The following is a 14,141-nucleotide window of genomic DNA, read 5'->3' on the forward strand; positions in this document are numbered from 1 at the left end:
GAAATTGCATGGCAACAAAAAACAAACCATCTTTAACATGATGTAAAAATAATCAGACAGAGTAAACGACTCTTGTCTCACACAATTGGGCTGTGGCTATGTAGAGCGCAACACACGCATCGGCCCAATCTCACACTCGCACGGTGCGCACAGCGATTGCCGCCTGCGCAACCAGAAGACAGGCCCTCTTGATGCAGGCACGGAGAAGTACCAAAGGTTACCTCCGACCGCACGAGGGCTCAACAGTCTGTATCGGACATTCGAGCGGCCGAGACTGGGCGATGCCCGCACCATCAATCCGAATCCTTGTTGCCCGGGGCCACAGCTGCCATTTCGGAGGGAGGCACGTCGTCCACGTTGACGTTGGTAAACTGGTGAACAATGGTCTTGTTCGAGTCGGAGCGCATGCCCAGATCCCCAACCTTGGTGCTGCGGCGAGAAAGACGTGGAGAGGCGCCAGACTTGTGCTTCGAAAAGACAACATGGTAGACCAAGACGGCAAGCAGCACCACGGCTAGCAGCACGAGCACGAGCGTGACAATCTCCACCGCGTTAAAGGAGTCATCGCCCGCAGTGGCGGATCCTGATGAGGCTTCGGGGTCGGTCATGGCGCTCGTATCCGACACGGCAACGCTTTGGGACGGGGGCTCATCTCGATTCAGCGACTCAAGCACGCCACCACTTTCCAAAGAAGGGCTGGCGTCCTCTGCGTACAGCAAGGTGAGCAGCAGGTTGGCGAGTTCTTCGGCTGACAGATCCTCGTTGCTGTCATCACGCCGAGTCCACATGCTACGACGGCGACTGCTACCGCCCTGGACTTCGATGCGCAGAGCCACGAGAACCATGCCATCACTGGCCGACTCACGAAGCGACTCGACTGAAATCCGGCTCGCCGACACCTGCAGCAGAGAAGCCAATTCGCCTTGCAGTTGTTCGGCAAACTCGGCAAATGCCGTGGACGAGCTGTCTGCCCAGGCAGCGTTCCATGTCACGGCAAACTTGAGGCCATCCAGTTCGACGGCACTCGGCGTGGCATCGGCAACCTCGCGGTATTGGTAGACCCAAGAGACTGGCTGTCGCACCTTATTTCCGGCCTTGTCGTAAACGTTGGCAATTTCAATCTCCACCGTCTTGCCACTCAGCAGGGAGGCCGAGAAGGTCTTGGCAATGGAGAGCTTGATAGCATGGCCCTGGCAGATGACATCCAACACACGCTCGCTGACGCTGATGCTGTCACCAATCGACGCCTTCACCGAAAAGGTGAAAGGTCGCGTGCATTGCAAAGGTTCGGTAAAGATAACCTCAACGTCGGCTCCCGTGTCAGCCAGCGTGGAGGCCCGCGGATACATGGCAAAGACCCGAGGCAGCGAGCGGTCCACGGTTCCAAGCAGCGAAACGGACTGGAAATCGTTGATGCCGTCGGGCGCAGCGAGACTTGCCACACTGCAGCGGCTAAACACTCGGAGCTCATATTCGCCGTCGGCAATGCCATCGACCTTCCAATCCACCGAAGCGTAACCAAAGCTCGACTCGAGTTCCTTCAGCTCCGCTGGTTGACCGCTCGCGTTCTGCGCTGTCGTCCAGCTCGAGGCACCAAAGGGGCGGTACTGCAGCAGAACAGACTCGAGTCGGTCATTATCAGCCCAATAGCGTTTCGGGGCCTCCGGGTTGCTGACTACCACGCGGTACGTAGGCGAAGTCAATGCACTGTTGATCACAAAAGTGCTTGTGCGCAGCAGATCACCAGCCCAAGCCACCGTGGAGCACGGGGCCAAGAAGTCGACCGTCAACTCGCGCTCATCGTGCTGGAAGGAGCTGGCCGGCCAATTGCCGAGAACCAAAAACAGCTCACGTTCGCAGCGCGACCGGAATCCCAGCTTGAAGGACACTGAAGTCCGTTCGTCTGCCTGACGTACATATAACGTTTCCGTGTACTCAGAGTAGGCCGGCATTTGCTCATACAGGCGGCCTTCCGCGAGCGTATCACCGTTGATAAAGACCTCGGCCCCCTCAACGTCACGAACATAGCTAGACAAAAACGTCGAGGAAAGGCACGCAAATAAGAATGAAGGCGCAGGGGTAACAGGGGTTGAGGAGAAGTTCAAGGCGTGACGTGTCGCCAGAACTTACAGCTCGTATTGGTTGGCTTCGTTGGCATCGTTGATCAGACGAAGTTTGAACACGGCAGCTTGCCCAGGATACACGGCTGACAGAGGTTCACTTTCAACAATAATGCGAGGCTAAGAAAAAGTCAACAGTGGCCGTGAGAACAAACAAAAGACTTGGTGCCACATGAAGCGATGATTCTCAATCACGCACCTGTTCACGGGCATATGTGTTGGTCTCGTGCGGACACTTGGAACTGCCGGCAACAGTTGTGAAGACAAACGAGCCGAAGATGGGATCGCGTGCCACCTACGGATTGACCCAACAAAGAGGCAGAGGTCGACACATCCAGCAGCGGCAGCATGGTGAGGTTAAGTTAGTTCAGCCGATATAGAGGCAAATACCGTTCAGAAAACACACACTTCTTTCCAATCCTGAGAAATCACGAATCAAGTCGTACCTTGACCACAAACTTATCGCCGCCATCGCCATCGGCCAGGACAAAACCACGCGTGGTCTCGACGTCGGTGTCGGTAGTCGTAATGTCGGCCGACTCTTCATGTCGGGTGTAACCAATCTCAAAGTCGAGCGAAGGTCCAACGCCCACTAATTGCACCTTGGCAGCCACGGCGCCCAAAATGTGAAAATCCTTCTGAGCCATGGTACCGGAGTCTGAGCTGTTGTCAACACCACTCGTCTCCTCAAACGTATATGCTTGACCTCCACCTGTGAAAGAGATGGCACTGTAGAGTTCAAGTTCGGACTCGGCTGCCGCGTCTGGCTTCATGTCCAAATCTCGGGCGGCACTCATGAGCGTTTCGGGCATCAAAGCCGTCACAGCTTCCAAGCTTCCTTGTGTCGCGTTAATCAGCACGGCATCGGTGTAATTGAGAACCGAGGTCCATCCCGAAATGGCTTCCTTGAGCTTGTCCACCTTCTTTTGAGCCTCCTGCTGCTCGTCCGAAGTGCCTTCAGCTTGTGCTGTGACAAGGTCTTGCTCGGCCAGGACGAGATTGTTCTTGAGGGTCGGAATCTGTGGTGCATCCAAAAAGTCCAACGTGAAAATAAAGCCTTCTTCTTCTGTTTGTTTGTTTTTCCTTGCCCACCCCCTTCACCCCACCTGGTCAAAAAAAGGAGAGCTTACCTCAGCATCCTTGATATCACCATACAATTTGATGGTAAAGGAGTTGGTGTTTTTGGACTTGTCGTCCAGAGACCACGTCACCTTGTCAATAATGCTCACATCGCAGGCGTCCATGTCAAAAATCACCTCTTTGGTTTCTGTGTACTTGACCGTCAGGGCTGGAGTCACAAATACTGGGCTGGATGGGACACCCAGATCCTCTGACGTTTGGATGGAGATGGTGGTGGTAAACGTCACGCTATCATCGCGATTCTTCTTGCCTTCAATGTCTGCACTAACTTTCGAGACCTCAAGCTACACAATCAATCAGGGGGTTAAATGGCAATCAGATGATGAGTGGGCGAAGAATCTCAACCACCGCTGAATGCTGCCAGCAAACGCCTTTGGACAAAGCAAGTGCAGACTTACGTCAAAGCCAACCTCGCCTTCGCTCTTGGCCGTTTTACCACATGCCTCGACGCCCAAACCGGCGCAAAGGCTAGATTCAAAGTCCCAGGTATAAGCGCCATGCTCTGCCAAAAGTCCAATTGCCATGAGAGTACCGAGGACACACACACACACACACACAAAAAAAAAATAAAAAAATAAAAAAATCACCATTATCAAAACAGACGTGAAGGTATGGGGGCGATTGGTCAAGAAGCGTTTGGATTCGTACCATGGGCGTAGGCACCACCAAAAGCTTGATATTCACGGTGTCGCACGGTCATCTGCGCTTTGGCATTTTCCTGCCGTCGTATCAGTGTCATGAAGCGCATCGATTGTGAGCCCACAGCCGTGCCTTCACTTGTGTTCGAGAGGCCCTGTTCACTCAAGATCAACCCAGCCACGTACATAGTAGGCAAAGGACTCGCCACCCGGAGGGTCATAGAGGATCATGAGAGGAAAGTACTCGGGAAAGTCCTATCATACAGACAAGAAAGCTTTAGTTTACCATCACACAAGCCAGACAGGTTGCCAAGTGGTCGAGTGCGCCCGCACAAGCAGACGTGCATACCATGGTAAAGAGATCTGAGATGATCTTGTCTCCGGTCACGATGACGGCTTGGCGAACTTCGACGGTGTAGAGGGAGCTGATGGAGGCCGACAGCAGCTTGGCATACTGAACGCCCTCGATGGTGGCCACCAACTCGGGTTCACCTGCCATGGCGTCGATTGAGGTGTAGGCGCGGGTTACGGTCTCCCCGTCTTTCGCCAGCTCGTGTTCCAGGGGGAGCAGACAACCATCCGCGCAGCGACTGAGCAGTGCGGCATCTTCCTTGGACATGGCCTTGTTGGCGACAAGCGTGGCCGCGCGTTCAGTGGTCTCGCCCAGCATGTTCACAATCGAAACGTTGCCGTCAATGTGTGGACACGCGGTAATGTCTGCCCAAAAGCTCTCCGTCACGTCCACGGTGATGGTTGTGGTCGTGTCGCGGGGAAGGATGAACAAGTTGCAGTCACCACCGACGTTGTTTGTCATGGAGAGGGTGACAACAGGTTCAGGATGGTATTCCCATCGCACGGCAGCCGGCCGTGATGAGAGCAAATCGGCACGTTGCTTTCGCGTTCCTTTGGCGGCAAAGTAATTTGGTACCGTATCCCCGAGCTCCACGGCGTTGTGCGTGAGGCTGATGAGTTCGACATCAAAGTTCTGAGCTGGCACCTCCACCAGATGCTCGTATTCGCCAAAGGTAATCTCTTGGGACCAGGACGCGGCGCAAGTGGGGTAGGAGAGCTGCAGGGTGGTGTTACCCAGCGTACGATTGCACAGCCCACCAGCCACCTGGACCGTCATGGTCGTCGTGGTTGTGTCAATGTAGATGACGGGAGCCTGTCGGCTTCCATCACTTTCCAGCTTGTAAAAGTCGTAAGCAACGGGGGCACCGGCGAGATCCACCGAGTCGTAAAAGCCCGTGGGTGCACGGCCCTCGTTGAGACGCTCAAAGGTGTGGTTGTTATAGTCAAAAGAAGGATAGACGGTGAGACCAGCTGCCACGGGGACCACAAAGTAGCCCGCAGTCGAGGTGACTGAGCATCCCAAGCTGGTATGTTCAATGTGGTTGATGACGCACACACGCACACCCTGAAGGGGGCAGCCGTTGGCATACGAAGCGTGCTCGGTACCCTGGATAAAGAGGTAGCCCTCAAAGGGGACGGTGGTAGCATCGACAAAGACAACCTCGTTGTCAAACGTGAGGGCGCTCACCAGCAGCGTCTGCTCCGAGCAGGGCTGGCCTGAGCAGGTGTAGCGGTGGCTGATGTCACCGCTTTGCTTGGCGACCCGCACCACGATGGACTCCACGTCGTTGGACAGCTCGGACGTCTTGACATAGATGGTAAAGGTGCCATCGGGGCCGGTGGTCAAATTGCCCCCCAAGTGGGGACGGTCCTGGAAGAACCACTCGACGGAGGTATCGGCCACCGGCAATTTGCCGGCCGAATCGGTCAACTGCACGCGGCCTTGGATGCGCGCCTCCCATTGAATCTGAAAGCTGGTGCACGTCTGGTGCGACTCGTACGACCCGCTCACTGACTCATCCTCGGCCCAAACAAAGGCGGTGCGACTGTAGGCAGAGACGCAGTATTGGTGGACGTTGCCAACGTTGAGGTCGTCCGAGTTTAGAATGTCATCGTAGACGGTCTTGGGGGAGTACACGCGTTCACAGGCTTGACTGGATACCACGTCGTAAGCGGACGTGAAGGAGTAGCCATCGCGGTAGAGTAGAAAGCCATCCTCGCAGAAGCTGTGGTCGATAAAGTTGAAGTAGATGCGGCCGAGGTATTGGTTGATGGTGAGGTTACCCGGGGTGCCGCTCGTGTCCGACTCCAGACAGCCGCAGGTGGTGCGCGCGAGTTGATACTCAAAGACGTCGGGGTAGTTGCCGGCTTCGTTTTTGCCTTCGACCTTGATATAGTAGAAGGTACCGGGCAGGAGGTGACGCAAGGTGATGAGGGAGGTGTCGGCCTCACCGCCTTCGTCGGCATCAAATTCCTGGGGGTAGTTGGACGCGACGGTGTAGGCAAACTCTGTGGTTTTCCAGACGCCAAGGGTGACGCGGAACGCCGTTCGATGAAGGACCGAGTTGTCGACGGCCAATTCGAGGGACTTGGCTTGCATGGTGGGCACCACTTGTAGGCCTGGGCTCTCGACACATCCGGTGGCAATGTCGTTGGCAGCGTACTTGCCACTGGGGCAGGCCTTGCAGGCGGATTGAGCATACTGGTCTTGGTAGTTGCCGGGAAAGGGGGAGGCGGAGCATGGTTTGCATTCGGTGGCCACCTCTGAGTTGCTGTAGAAGCCGGGACTGCAAGCTTGGCGGTTGGAGCGGGCACGGCCCGAGGCGTAATAGCCTTGGCCAACGTTCTTACAGCCAGACTGGCCATAGCTGTCTTGGTACTTGCCGGCATCACAGCTGGTGCAGCCGCCTTGGCCAGCCGAACTGTAGGAACCCGGGCCACAGTTGTAGCAATACTGTCCCCATGGGCTATATGTACCGGCCGAGCACTGCTCGCAATCACCATTGACTGAATTGGTGACGCGATAGCCGACCTTGCAGGTGATGCCCTCATCGCAGCCTGCCGTTGTTGCAGCGCGAGGGCGGAGACAAGACGAGTCACGATGGCACGACGAACAGTGAGTCAAGACGTGAGGTGCTCGCGGTTGAAGCAAGCCGGGTCGAACGCACCGCAGTTGGAGTCGCATTCGCTATCGCACGACCAGCCGCAGCTTGAATCGCAGTCATCTAATCGTGAGGAAGGTAAAGGGGGGGGGGGGGAGGGATAATGAGAGATGTGTGAGCTGCAGGCAAAAGGTCGGGCACAAAGCAGTGAAAGACACCAGGGGAGACAGAAGCAAGAGGGGCAGCACGGACCATCGCAGTCGCAGCCGTTTTGGGAGCCACAGGAGCCGTCGAGCTGGCAATTGGGGCGCCAGGCAGAGCTTCGGGACTGGCGGAGTTGGCTGGCAAGGCGCATGGAGGCAAAGTGAAGCTTATCCAGGTTGTCGCAGTCGATGATGGAGGGGAGGGCGGCTCGGATTTGCGTGGCCGAGCGAGTGTAGCGGTTCAGTTTGTGGGTAGCACTCTGGGCGAGCTGCAGGACCGAGGCGGGGTGGTCACCGAGGACGAGGTAGGAGAGTCGTTGGCAGATGGAGGCCATTGGCTGTTCTTCGAGCGGGGCAGTGGCCAGATCAAACCAGATGAGGGCTTCGGGGCGACTTGTGGCGGCATTTTCGATGAGCTCGTTGAGTTGCTCGCAGAGGGTGTGGTCGTGTTCCACGTTGCAGGTTCGGTGGAAGAGCATCATCCAGGAATGGGAGAGGCGCTCGATGGAGACGGTCAGGTGGGTCGAGCCTGTCACCGAGCCGGTGGTGGCATAGTGGATGACGCCCTTTGGGATGTAAAGCAAGTCGCCGGGCAAGAGGGTGATGTGTTGGCAATCCATTTTGGCCAGTTGCCACTCCTGGTAGTTGGTGCAGCCTTGAATGTTGTGCTTGGCAATTTCCTGCCATTGGGCCTTGTGGGCGTCGCTCAGGTTTTGGCCGCCCGGGGGCTGGGGCGTGCAAAGGGTCCATTCCTTCTGGCCGTAAACTTGGACGACAAACACGTCGTAGGGATCCGTGTGTGGCTACACGTGATGTGACGTGCAAAGGGAAAGATGACAAGTCGGATGAGGGCAAGCAAGGGAGAGAAAGAGAGAGAGAGAGCCAAAAAAAGATTAGGGAAAGGAGGGAAGGGGAAAAAGGGAAAAAAAAAAAAAAAAACGTACGGCCAAAGCTTGGGCGTTGGGGGGCGAGATGTAGGCATGAACGTTGGTCATGGTGGTAAAGAGGGCTTGGAGCTGGCGCTGGAGGATGGAATAGGGGCGGTCGGTGGCTTCTGTTTTGACGACAAAGGAGTTGCCGTCGGCCAGGAGGTTTTGGATCGTGTCGCTGGTGATGGCTTCGCCCGAGTCGGAGGCAATCTGGTCGAGGGCTTGAGGGTCAGCACCGCCTTGGGCTCGAACGGTGGTACCGGCCGACCAGAGATCAAACCATTCGGCGTAGTCGTCGAGCGAGGCGATCGAGTCGGTCAGGGCCTCGAGTTGAGCGAGGCGAGTCAAAAAGGTCTCGGGATCCCCGCGCTGGGCGAGGTGATACACGCTCTGCTCAAAGTGATTGAAAAAGAAGGTCTTGACGTTGGCTCGACCATCAAACAGCAAGTCCAAGACGCCCAGGGGCGGCGGCAGGGACGTTGCATTCACCATACTCGAACCCTTGGCATCCTCGCCCGTGGTCTCTGCCACGACCACCGCCGCCAACTGCTGCAGCAGCAACAACAGCACCAGACCCAGACCCAGGCCCAGGCCGAGACGGGCCCCAACCCGCACACGGGCCATATCCGCGTATGCGTGCGCACTCGAGCGTCAAAAAGAAAAATGAGGAGAGAGGAGAGAGAGGAGAGAGAGGAGAGAGAGGAGAGAGAGAGGGTTGAAGCGCGATCGCACGCTCGCACGCACGCGTGTCGCGTTGAGAGATCTACATAGCCAGCGAAGCACAGAGAGAGTGTGTGAGTGAGAGAGAAGTGAGAAAGAGAGAGAAGTGAGAGCGTGAGGAGGAAGAGAGAGCGCTTAGAGAGAGAGAGCGCTTAGAGAGAGAGCGCCGAGAGAGAGAGCGCCGAGAGAGAGAGAGAGAGTGTGTGTGTGTGTGGAGGCAGAGGAGAGAGGAGAGCGGAAAGAGAGTGTGTATGTCAAGGGAGAGAGCTGAGGGAGAGAGGGGGAGAGAGAGTTGAAGAGGAAGGAGAGAGGAGAGAGATGGAGAGGAGAGGGTTAGAGCTGAGGGAGAGCGCCGAGAGAGAGAGAGACGGAGAGAGAGAGACAGCACGCCAAGAAAGAGGGAGAGAGACGACAGGGTGCGAGACAGAGAGAGAGACAGGGAGAGAGACGGAGAGAGCGTCGAGAAAGAAACAGAGAGAGCGCGCGGGCGAGAGACAAGAGACGCAGAGGGACGAACAAGGCGGGCGGCTGCCGTTTCTTCAAGACAGAGAGAGTGCCGGGCGGGTGAAAATTGACAACGATGAAATCAAGGGACAAGCAGAGAGATGAAGATCCAATGAAGCAAGATCGAGTGGATGGAGGGTACCTCTGAAAAAAAATAAAACGAAACATCAAACGAAGCGAGAGGAGTGAAAGCGAGAGAGAGAGAAAGGAAAAAACGCGATTGATTTTTCAGAGATGCATCATATTGAAAGCTATCGTATCTGACCGAAACAAAGCCAAAACAAGAGACAGAAAGGAGATACCGCGCAACTTCAGAGCGCCATAATGGGGTGACAAAGGTATGTTGAACTTTCAAAGTCAGGAGAGGCTGCTCAACTTGGCAGAGAGGGCGCTTGAACCGGATCACACCCACCCATGTTTTCGCACCAAGTTTCGCTTGCCTTCAGAGAAAAGGCAGCGGGCACGAGCATGACCAAAGAGCGGACATGCGCACGAATCGTCCTTGGGGTGGTGATCGCGTCAACAAGGGAGCTAGAGAGGCAGCATAAGCCTCGATTCGTCCCAAGTGAAATTCCATGCTAAAAGAAGAGAAGCTTCAACAAGGTCGACGCCCAATCAGTGGCGACGGAGAGGGACATCTTCCACAGCGTCAGCACTTGTGCATTTGATTCTGTACAATCCCATGATATTACCCCAGGTCCCATCATCTCACCCCATGCGCCTGGTCATATATGGACAAAAAGCAAATGGCTTGCCCCGCTTAACCAAACACGCACCAAACGCGACTTGAATTTTCACAGCTTTCGACCTTTGGGTGTGTCTGTGTAAATCTCACTACTTTCGCAGACTGGAATCTTTCCATCTCACTGCGTTCGACAATGCCTGGAGTGAACAAGCACGGCTTACGAGTTGGTCCCCCTCTGCACGAGGGGCAGGATCAACTAGATCAACAGGCCTTCCCGCGATGGCTTTATGAACAAGTCGCACTCCTTGGAGATGGCAACTCATGGGAGATCACAATTCAATTTTAAAGGGAGAGGGAACAAGACTATCAAAAAAAACACAAGTACAACAGTACCCACAGACGCGGGTCACTCCAGACACATGCCGACGCTCACGGCGCAAAGGCCCGACAGAACCGCTTCACCATGGACATGGGTACAAGAACAATACCGACCGAGGCCGAGATCACATGTCCACTCCTAACCGAGACCATCCTTGACGCCACGGATGCGACGCGCCAGCTGCAATCAAGAAATGAACCCCCCACAGATGAGACGACGACGCATCAAAAGAAAAGGCATGGATTTGCCCAATCTGGACACCACTCGAGCAAAAAAAAAAAAAACCGCACCTGAATGTCCCTGACCATGAGCGTCACACGCTTGGCATGGATGGCGCAAAGATTGCCGTCCTCCAAGAGGCGAACAATGTAGGCTTCGGCAGCCTCTTGCAGTGCCTCAATGGCCTTGGCTTGCCACCGGAGCGGGGCAGTGTGATAAAAGTCTTGGGCCACCTCGCGCACAACGCGCGCAAAGGGCAGTTTGCGGATCAATAGGTTTGTTGACTTTTGGTATCGCCGAATCTCACGCAGGGCCACAGTCCCTGGCCGAAACCGGTGACGGGTTTGGCGGGTCCCACCACCCGCGGTGCGCGCCGTGGAGGCATTGCGTTGTGCTGCAATGGCAAATCCAACCGAGGGCATGAGTTCCATCAAAGAGGCACACAGGGCGAGGGTCAGCGCGTAAAGCAAAACGCACATGAAGAAGATGCTGTTGCTTTTGTACGCGCCATAGTGTTGACACAGATCAGAGCCTGGACGGCTACCCTGGACAGCTCACAACTGGGGCAGCTCAAACTGGCTCAAAATTGGGGCAGCTAAAATTCCGGGGCACCGAAAAACCGGAGATATCCAGCACGTTCCACGCAAAAGGGTTCAGCACCCCAGCTGCTGACAGTGTGAACCGGAGATGGCCGCAAGCATCGTGAGTCACACGGGCCAAGTGCGCATGAGGTTGCGAGCTGAGATGAAAAAGCGCGACATACCGATCGAGTTGAGACGAACAAAGGGTTCAGACACGCTCAATGTCGAACGAAATCGATCAGGCTGGCATAAAAGGCGCGGGCTGGTGTATGGCAGAGAACCAGACTGAGCTTGAATAGAAGTAGTATACGTATAGAACCAGCTCGTCTGGTCACGGCAATTGTCGCCGCAAAAGCCTCCAACGCCTGCGAATTGGCTCGGTCCGCTGGCACTTTGGGAGACGCAGCTGCTGTTGGCACAACTCGCTGTTGCCACACTCAAGTGAAGAGAGAGCACCAACGATGATAGCGGCGGCAACCAAGCCAGAGCCACCTTGCTTAACCGTCCAAGAACGAGTCCAGATGACCCGCTACAAGACAGATAACGAGCGCACGCCGCAGCCCTCTGGGGGTCGTGAGGAGTGAGAGAGAGAGAGAGGGCGGCTCTGTGTGTGTGTGTGTCTTGAGCAGCGCCAGCGCCGTTATGATAAAAAGGCGCCCGTTACTCGTTGCTTGCAAGCGACAAATGACGCTCTGTTACCACATGTCATACATTCTTGGGGTAAGAGTGTGAGAACCCTTACACTTGTGATTTTGCTTGAAAGCAGATGCATCAGCGCAGTGCGGCAGTTGGAAAAACAATATCTTGTTACAACATGAAAAAAAAAATGCGAACTCTCTCCGAGTCTGACCTCACGCTCCCTGGACCCATTTGGATCTCGCCCCGTGCCTTCTTGTCTGATGACCCTCATACTGTGATCCACACCTGCCTCTCGCTTGTATCAATGATAATTCTCTATCACACACACACACACATACACACACACACACATGCATACACATACACATTAATTAAGCCGTAGGAGAAGATGCGGCGCGCCATTCGGCGGTGAGGAGGGCAACGAGGTCGTGGGCGGGGAGTGCACGGGCGTGATGGCTGGCGGTGCCGGCCCAATGGGCACCGTAGCCGAGTTCACGGTGGGCTTGGGCGATGGTGTCGAGGGCTTTGCCGAGGTCATAGGCGCAGGGGTAAGCGGGTATGTCAGAGGGGGTTATGGCTTGGTTAGCTTCCCATGCGGTGAAGCGGTTGTACAGGGCACGGGCAGGGCGGCCCGAGATGGCGCGGGTCATGACGGTGTGGGCGTCGGGTCCGAGGCGAGCCTTGTGGGCAGGACTGGCGTCGCTTTCGGGACAGGGGACAAAGGCAGTCCCCAGCTGAGCGGCGCCGGCACCCCAGGCGCGAGCGCGGTGGAGATCGGCGCCGGTCATGAGTCCACCCGCGGCAATGAGCGGCGTGCCTGGATGGGCTTGGGCCAGTTGGAGGGTAAGGTCTTTGGTTGAGAGTTGATCATCTGGCGCATCGGGATCAAAGACGCCGCGGTGGCCACCGGCCTCCCAGCCTTGGGCGACGATGGCGTCGAGCCCAAGATCGACAATTGCGTGCGCCTCTTTCAAGCAAGTTGCGGTGGCGACAAGCAAACAACCCGCACGACGCAGGGCCTGTGCTTGGTCGGGCCGCGGGAGGCCAAAGTGAAAGCTCACGACGCGGGGTCGGGTGTGCAACAAAACCTCGAGGCAAGCATCCTCGTCATGAGTAAAGGAGGGGTAGATTTCTCGAAGCCGAGCAGGTGGTTGAGCTCCAAATTCAGCAAAGAGGGGTTTGGTCCGCTGGAGCCAGTGGCCTTCACGGTCTGTGTTTCTCCGGGCCGGGGTGTGGCAAAACACGTTGACGTTGAAGGGTTTGTCTGTGAGGGATTGCGTCAACTCGATGGCGTGGCGTGCTTTTGCTGGCGTGGCGGCCCCAAGGCCCAAAGCCCCGAGCGCCCCAGCATTCGACACGGCGGCCGCCATCACCGGCGTCGACACGCCAGCCATTGGCGCCTGCCACAGCGGCACGGCCAAGTTTAATGCCCTGAGCATGTTGAACTGAAGCTCGTTGACCAAGCGTCTTTTTTTTTTTCGAGAGCGAGTCGTCAACCGTCCGTCCGGGCGGGCGGTCCGAGCCGCCCGTGCCACCTAAACGCGCCTGTTGATCTCCTCAAACGCGCTTCTCCAAGACACCAACACCAACACCAACTACAACAGAAAGCAGAATAGCAGCACCACCACCACCACCACTACCACCACTCGACCAACAGAGTCAAGGGTCAGGGTCAGGGTCAGGGGGTCAGGGTCAGGGTCAGGGGAGCTGGAGCCCAGAACCGCTAAGCAGCGCCAAGGCGTAAAAGACTTATTACGTAACAGCCCAACGGATTACAACACAGTGGTGGTTTTTTTCTTACATCTGGATGTACCGCAAAAATCGTTTTTGATGTCTCTGCATGTGATAATACATCCGTATGTTGTCTTAATTTGTTAATCTACTACATGTAGTGTACATAAGGAGATGGAGGATTTTATTTTGTTTTACACGTTAAAACTTTTTTCTGAATTTTTTTTTATTTTTAATTTTTTTTAATTTTTTTTTTATTTTTGGTCGATTCGCAACTGTGTGTGTGTGTGTGTGTGTGTGTGTGTGTGTGTGTGCGCGCGACCGCCGTGTCGGTGTCGGTGCGCCCGTGCAGATACACCCCTCCCACCTCTCCACCACCTTCCCTTGCGCCTTTTAGCCGGCTACACGACCCTCACCAGCCGTGGATCAGTGCCATGGATCACGCATGGCTGGAAAAGGCGGCCCTGCTCAAGGACTTTGAAGCCCTCGTCACAAAGGCCAGGTATGGAGCCTTGCGTGCCACCGATGCCATGGCGGCATGGAGCTAGAACGCCGTGGTTATCGATCCTCCCCCGCCTTTGCCCCTCTGCTGTTCCTCTGTTGTCGCCCCTCCCCTGTCTTTGCCGCTCTGCTGTCCCTCTGTTGTCGCCTCGCTGGGAAGCTGCAAGTGTTTATACCCTAATGCGTTCAAGTGCTTCA

General features: G+C 55.8%; 4 protein-coding genes across 4 annotated transcripts in view; 1 reads left to right on the forward strand and 3 right to left on the reverse strand.

The window, feature by feature from the left end:
* Positions 1-293: 293 nt before the first annotated feature.
* On the reverse strand, positions 294-8,608 carry MONBRDRAFT_12796 (uncharacterized protein; the record flags this gene model as incomplete). Its single annotated transcript, XM_001750691.1, has 9 exons — positions 294-2,028; positions 2,131-2,240; positions 2,320-2,415; positions 2,567-3,139; positions 3,251-3,544; positions 4,085-4,153; positions 4,248-6,808; positions 7,105-7,858; positions 8,000-8,608. The coding sequence occupies 9 exons, from the start codon at positions 8,606-8,608 to the stop codon at positions 294-296; spliced, it is 6,801 nt and encodes a 2,266-aa protein (XP_001750743.1).
* A 1,802-nt stretch (positions 8,609-10,410) lies between these two features.
* MONBRDRAFT_12797 (uncharacterized protein) lies at positions 10,411-10,970 on the reverse strand (the record flags this gene model as incomplete). The annotated part of the gene is made up of 2 exons (XM_001750692.1): positions 10,411-10,452; positions 10,563-10,970. 2 exons carry the CDS (start codon positions 10,968-10,970, stop codon positions 10,411-10,413), a joined length of 450 nt encoding a protein of 149 aa, XP_001750744.1.
* Positions 10,971-12,082: 1,112 nt separating this feature from the next.
* MONBRDRAFT_12798 (uncharacterized protein) lies at positions 12,083-13,081 on the reverse strand (the record flags this gene model as incomplete). Its single annotated transcript, XM_001750693.1, has 1 exon — positions 12,083-13,081. The coding sequence occupies one exon, from the start codon at positions 13,079-13,081 to the stop codon at positions 12,083-12,085; it is 999 nt and encodes a 332-aa protein (XP_001750745.1).
* Positions 13,082-13,876: 795 nt separating this feature from the next.
* Positions 13,877-14,141, forward strand: part of MONBRDRAFT_12799 (uncharacterized protein) — a gene marked incomplete at both ends in the record, with an annotated part of 5,725 nt that continues 5,460 nt past the window's right edge. Inside the window, one exon of the mRNA XM_001750664.1 lies at positions 13,877-13,944. Coding sequence (XP_001750716.1) covers positions 13,877-13,944 — 68 coding nt within the window. The remainder of the gene's footprint in view (positions 13,945-14,141) is intronic.

The sequence above is a fragment of the Monosiga brevicollis genome, genomic scaffold (assembly GCF_000002865.3).
Source record: "Monosiga brevicollis MX1 MONBRscaffold_46 genomic scaffold, whole genome shotgun sequence".
NCBI classification, from domain to species: Eukaryota; class Choanoflagellata; order Craspedida; family Salpingoecidae; genus Monosiga; species Monosiga brevicollis.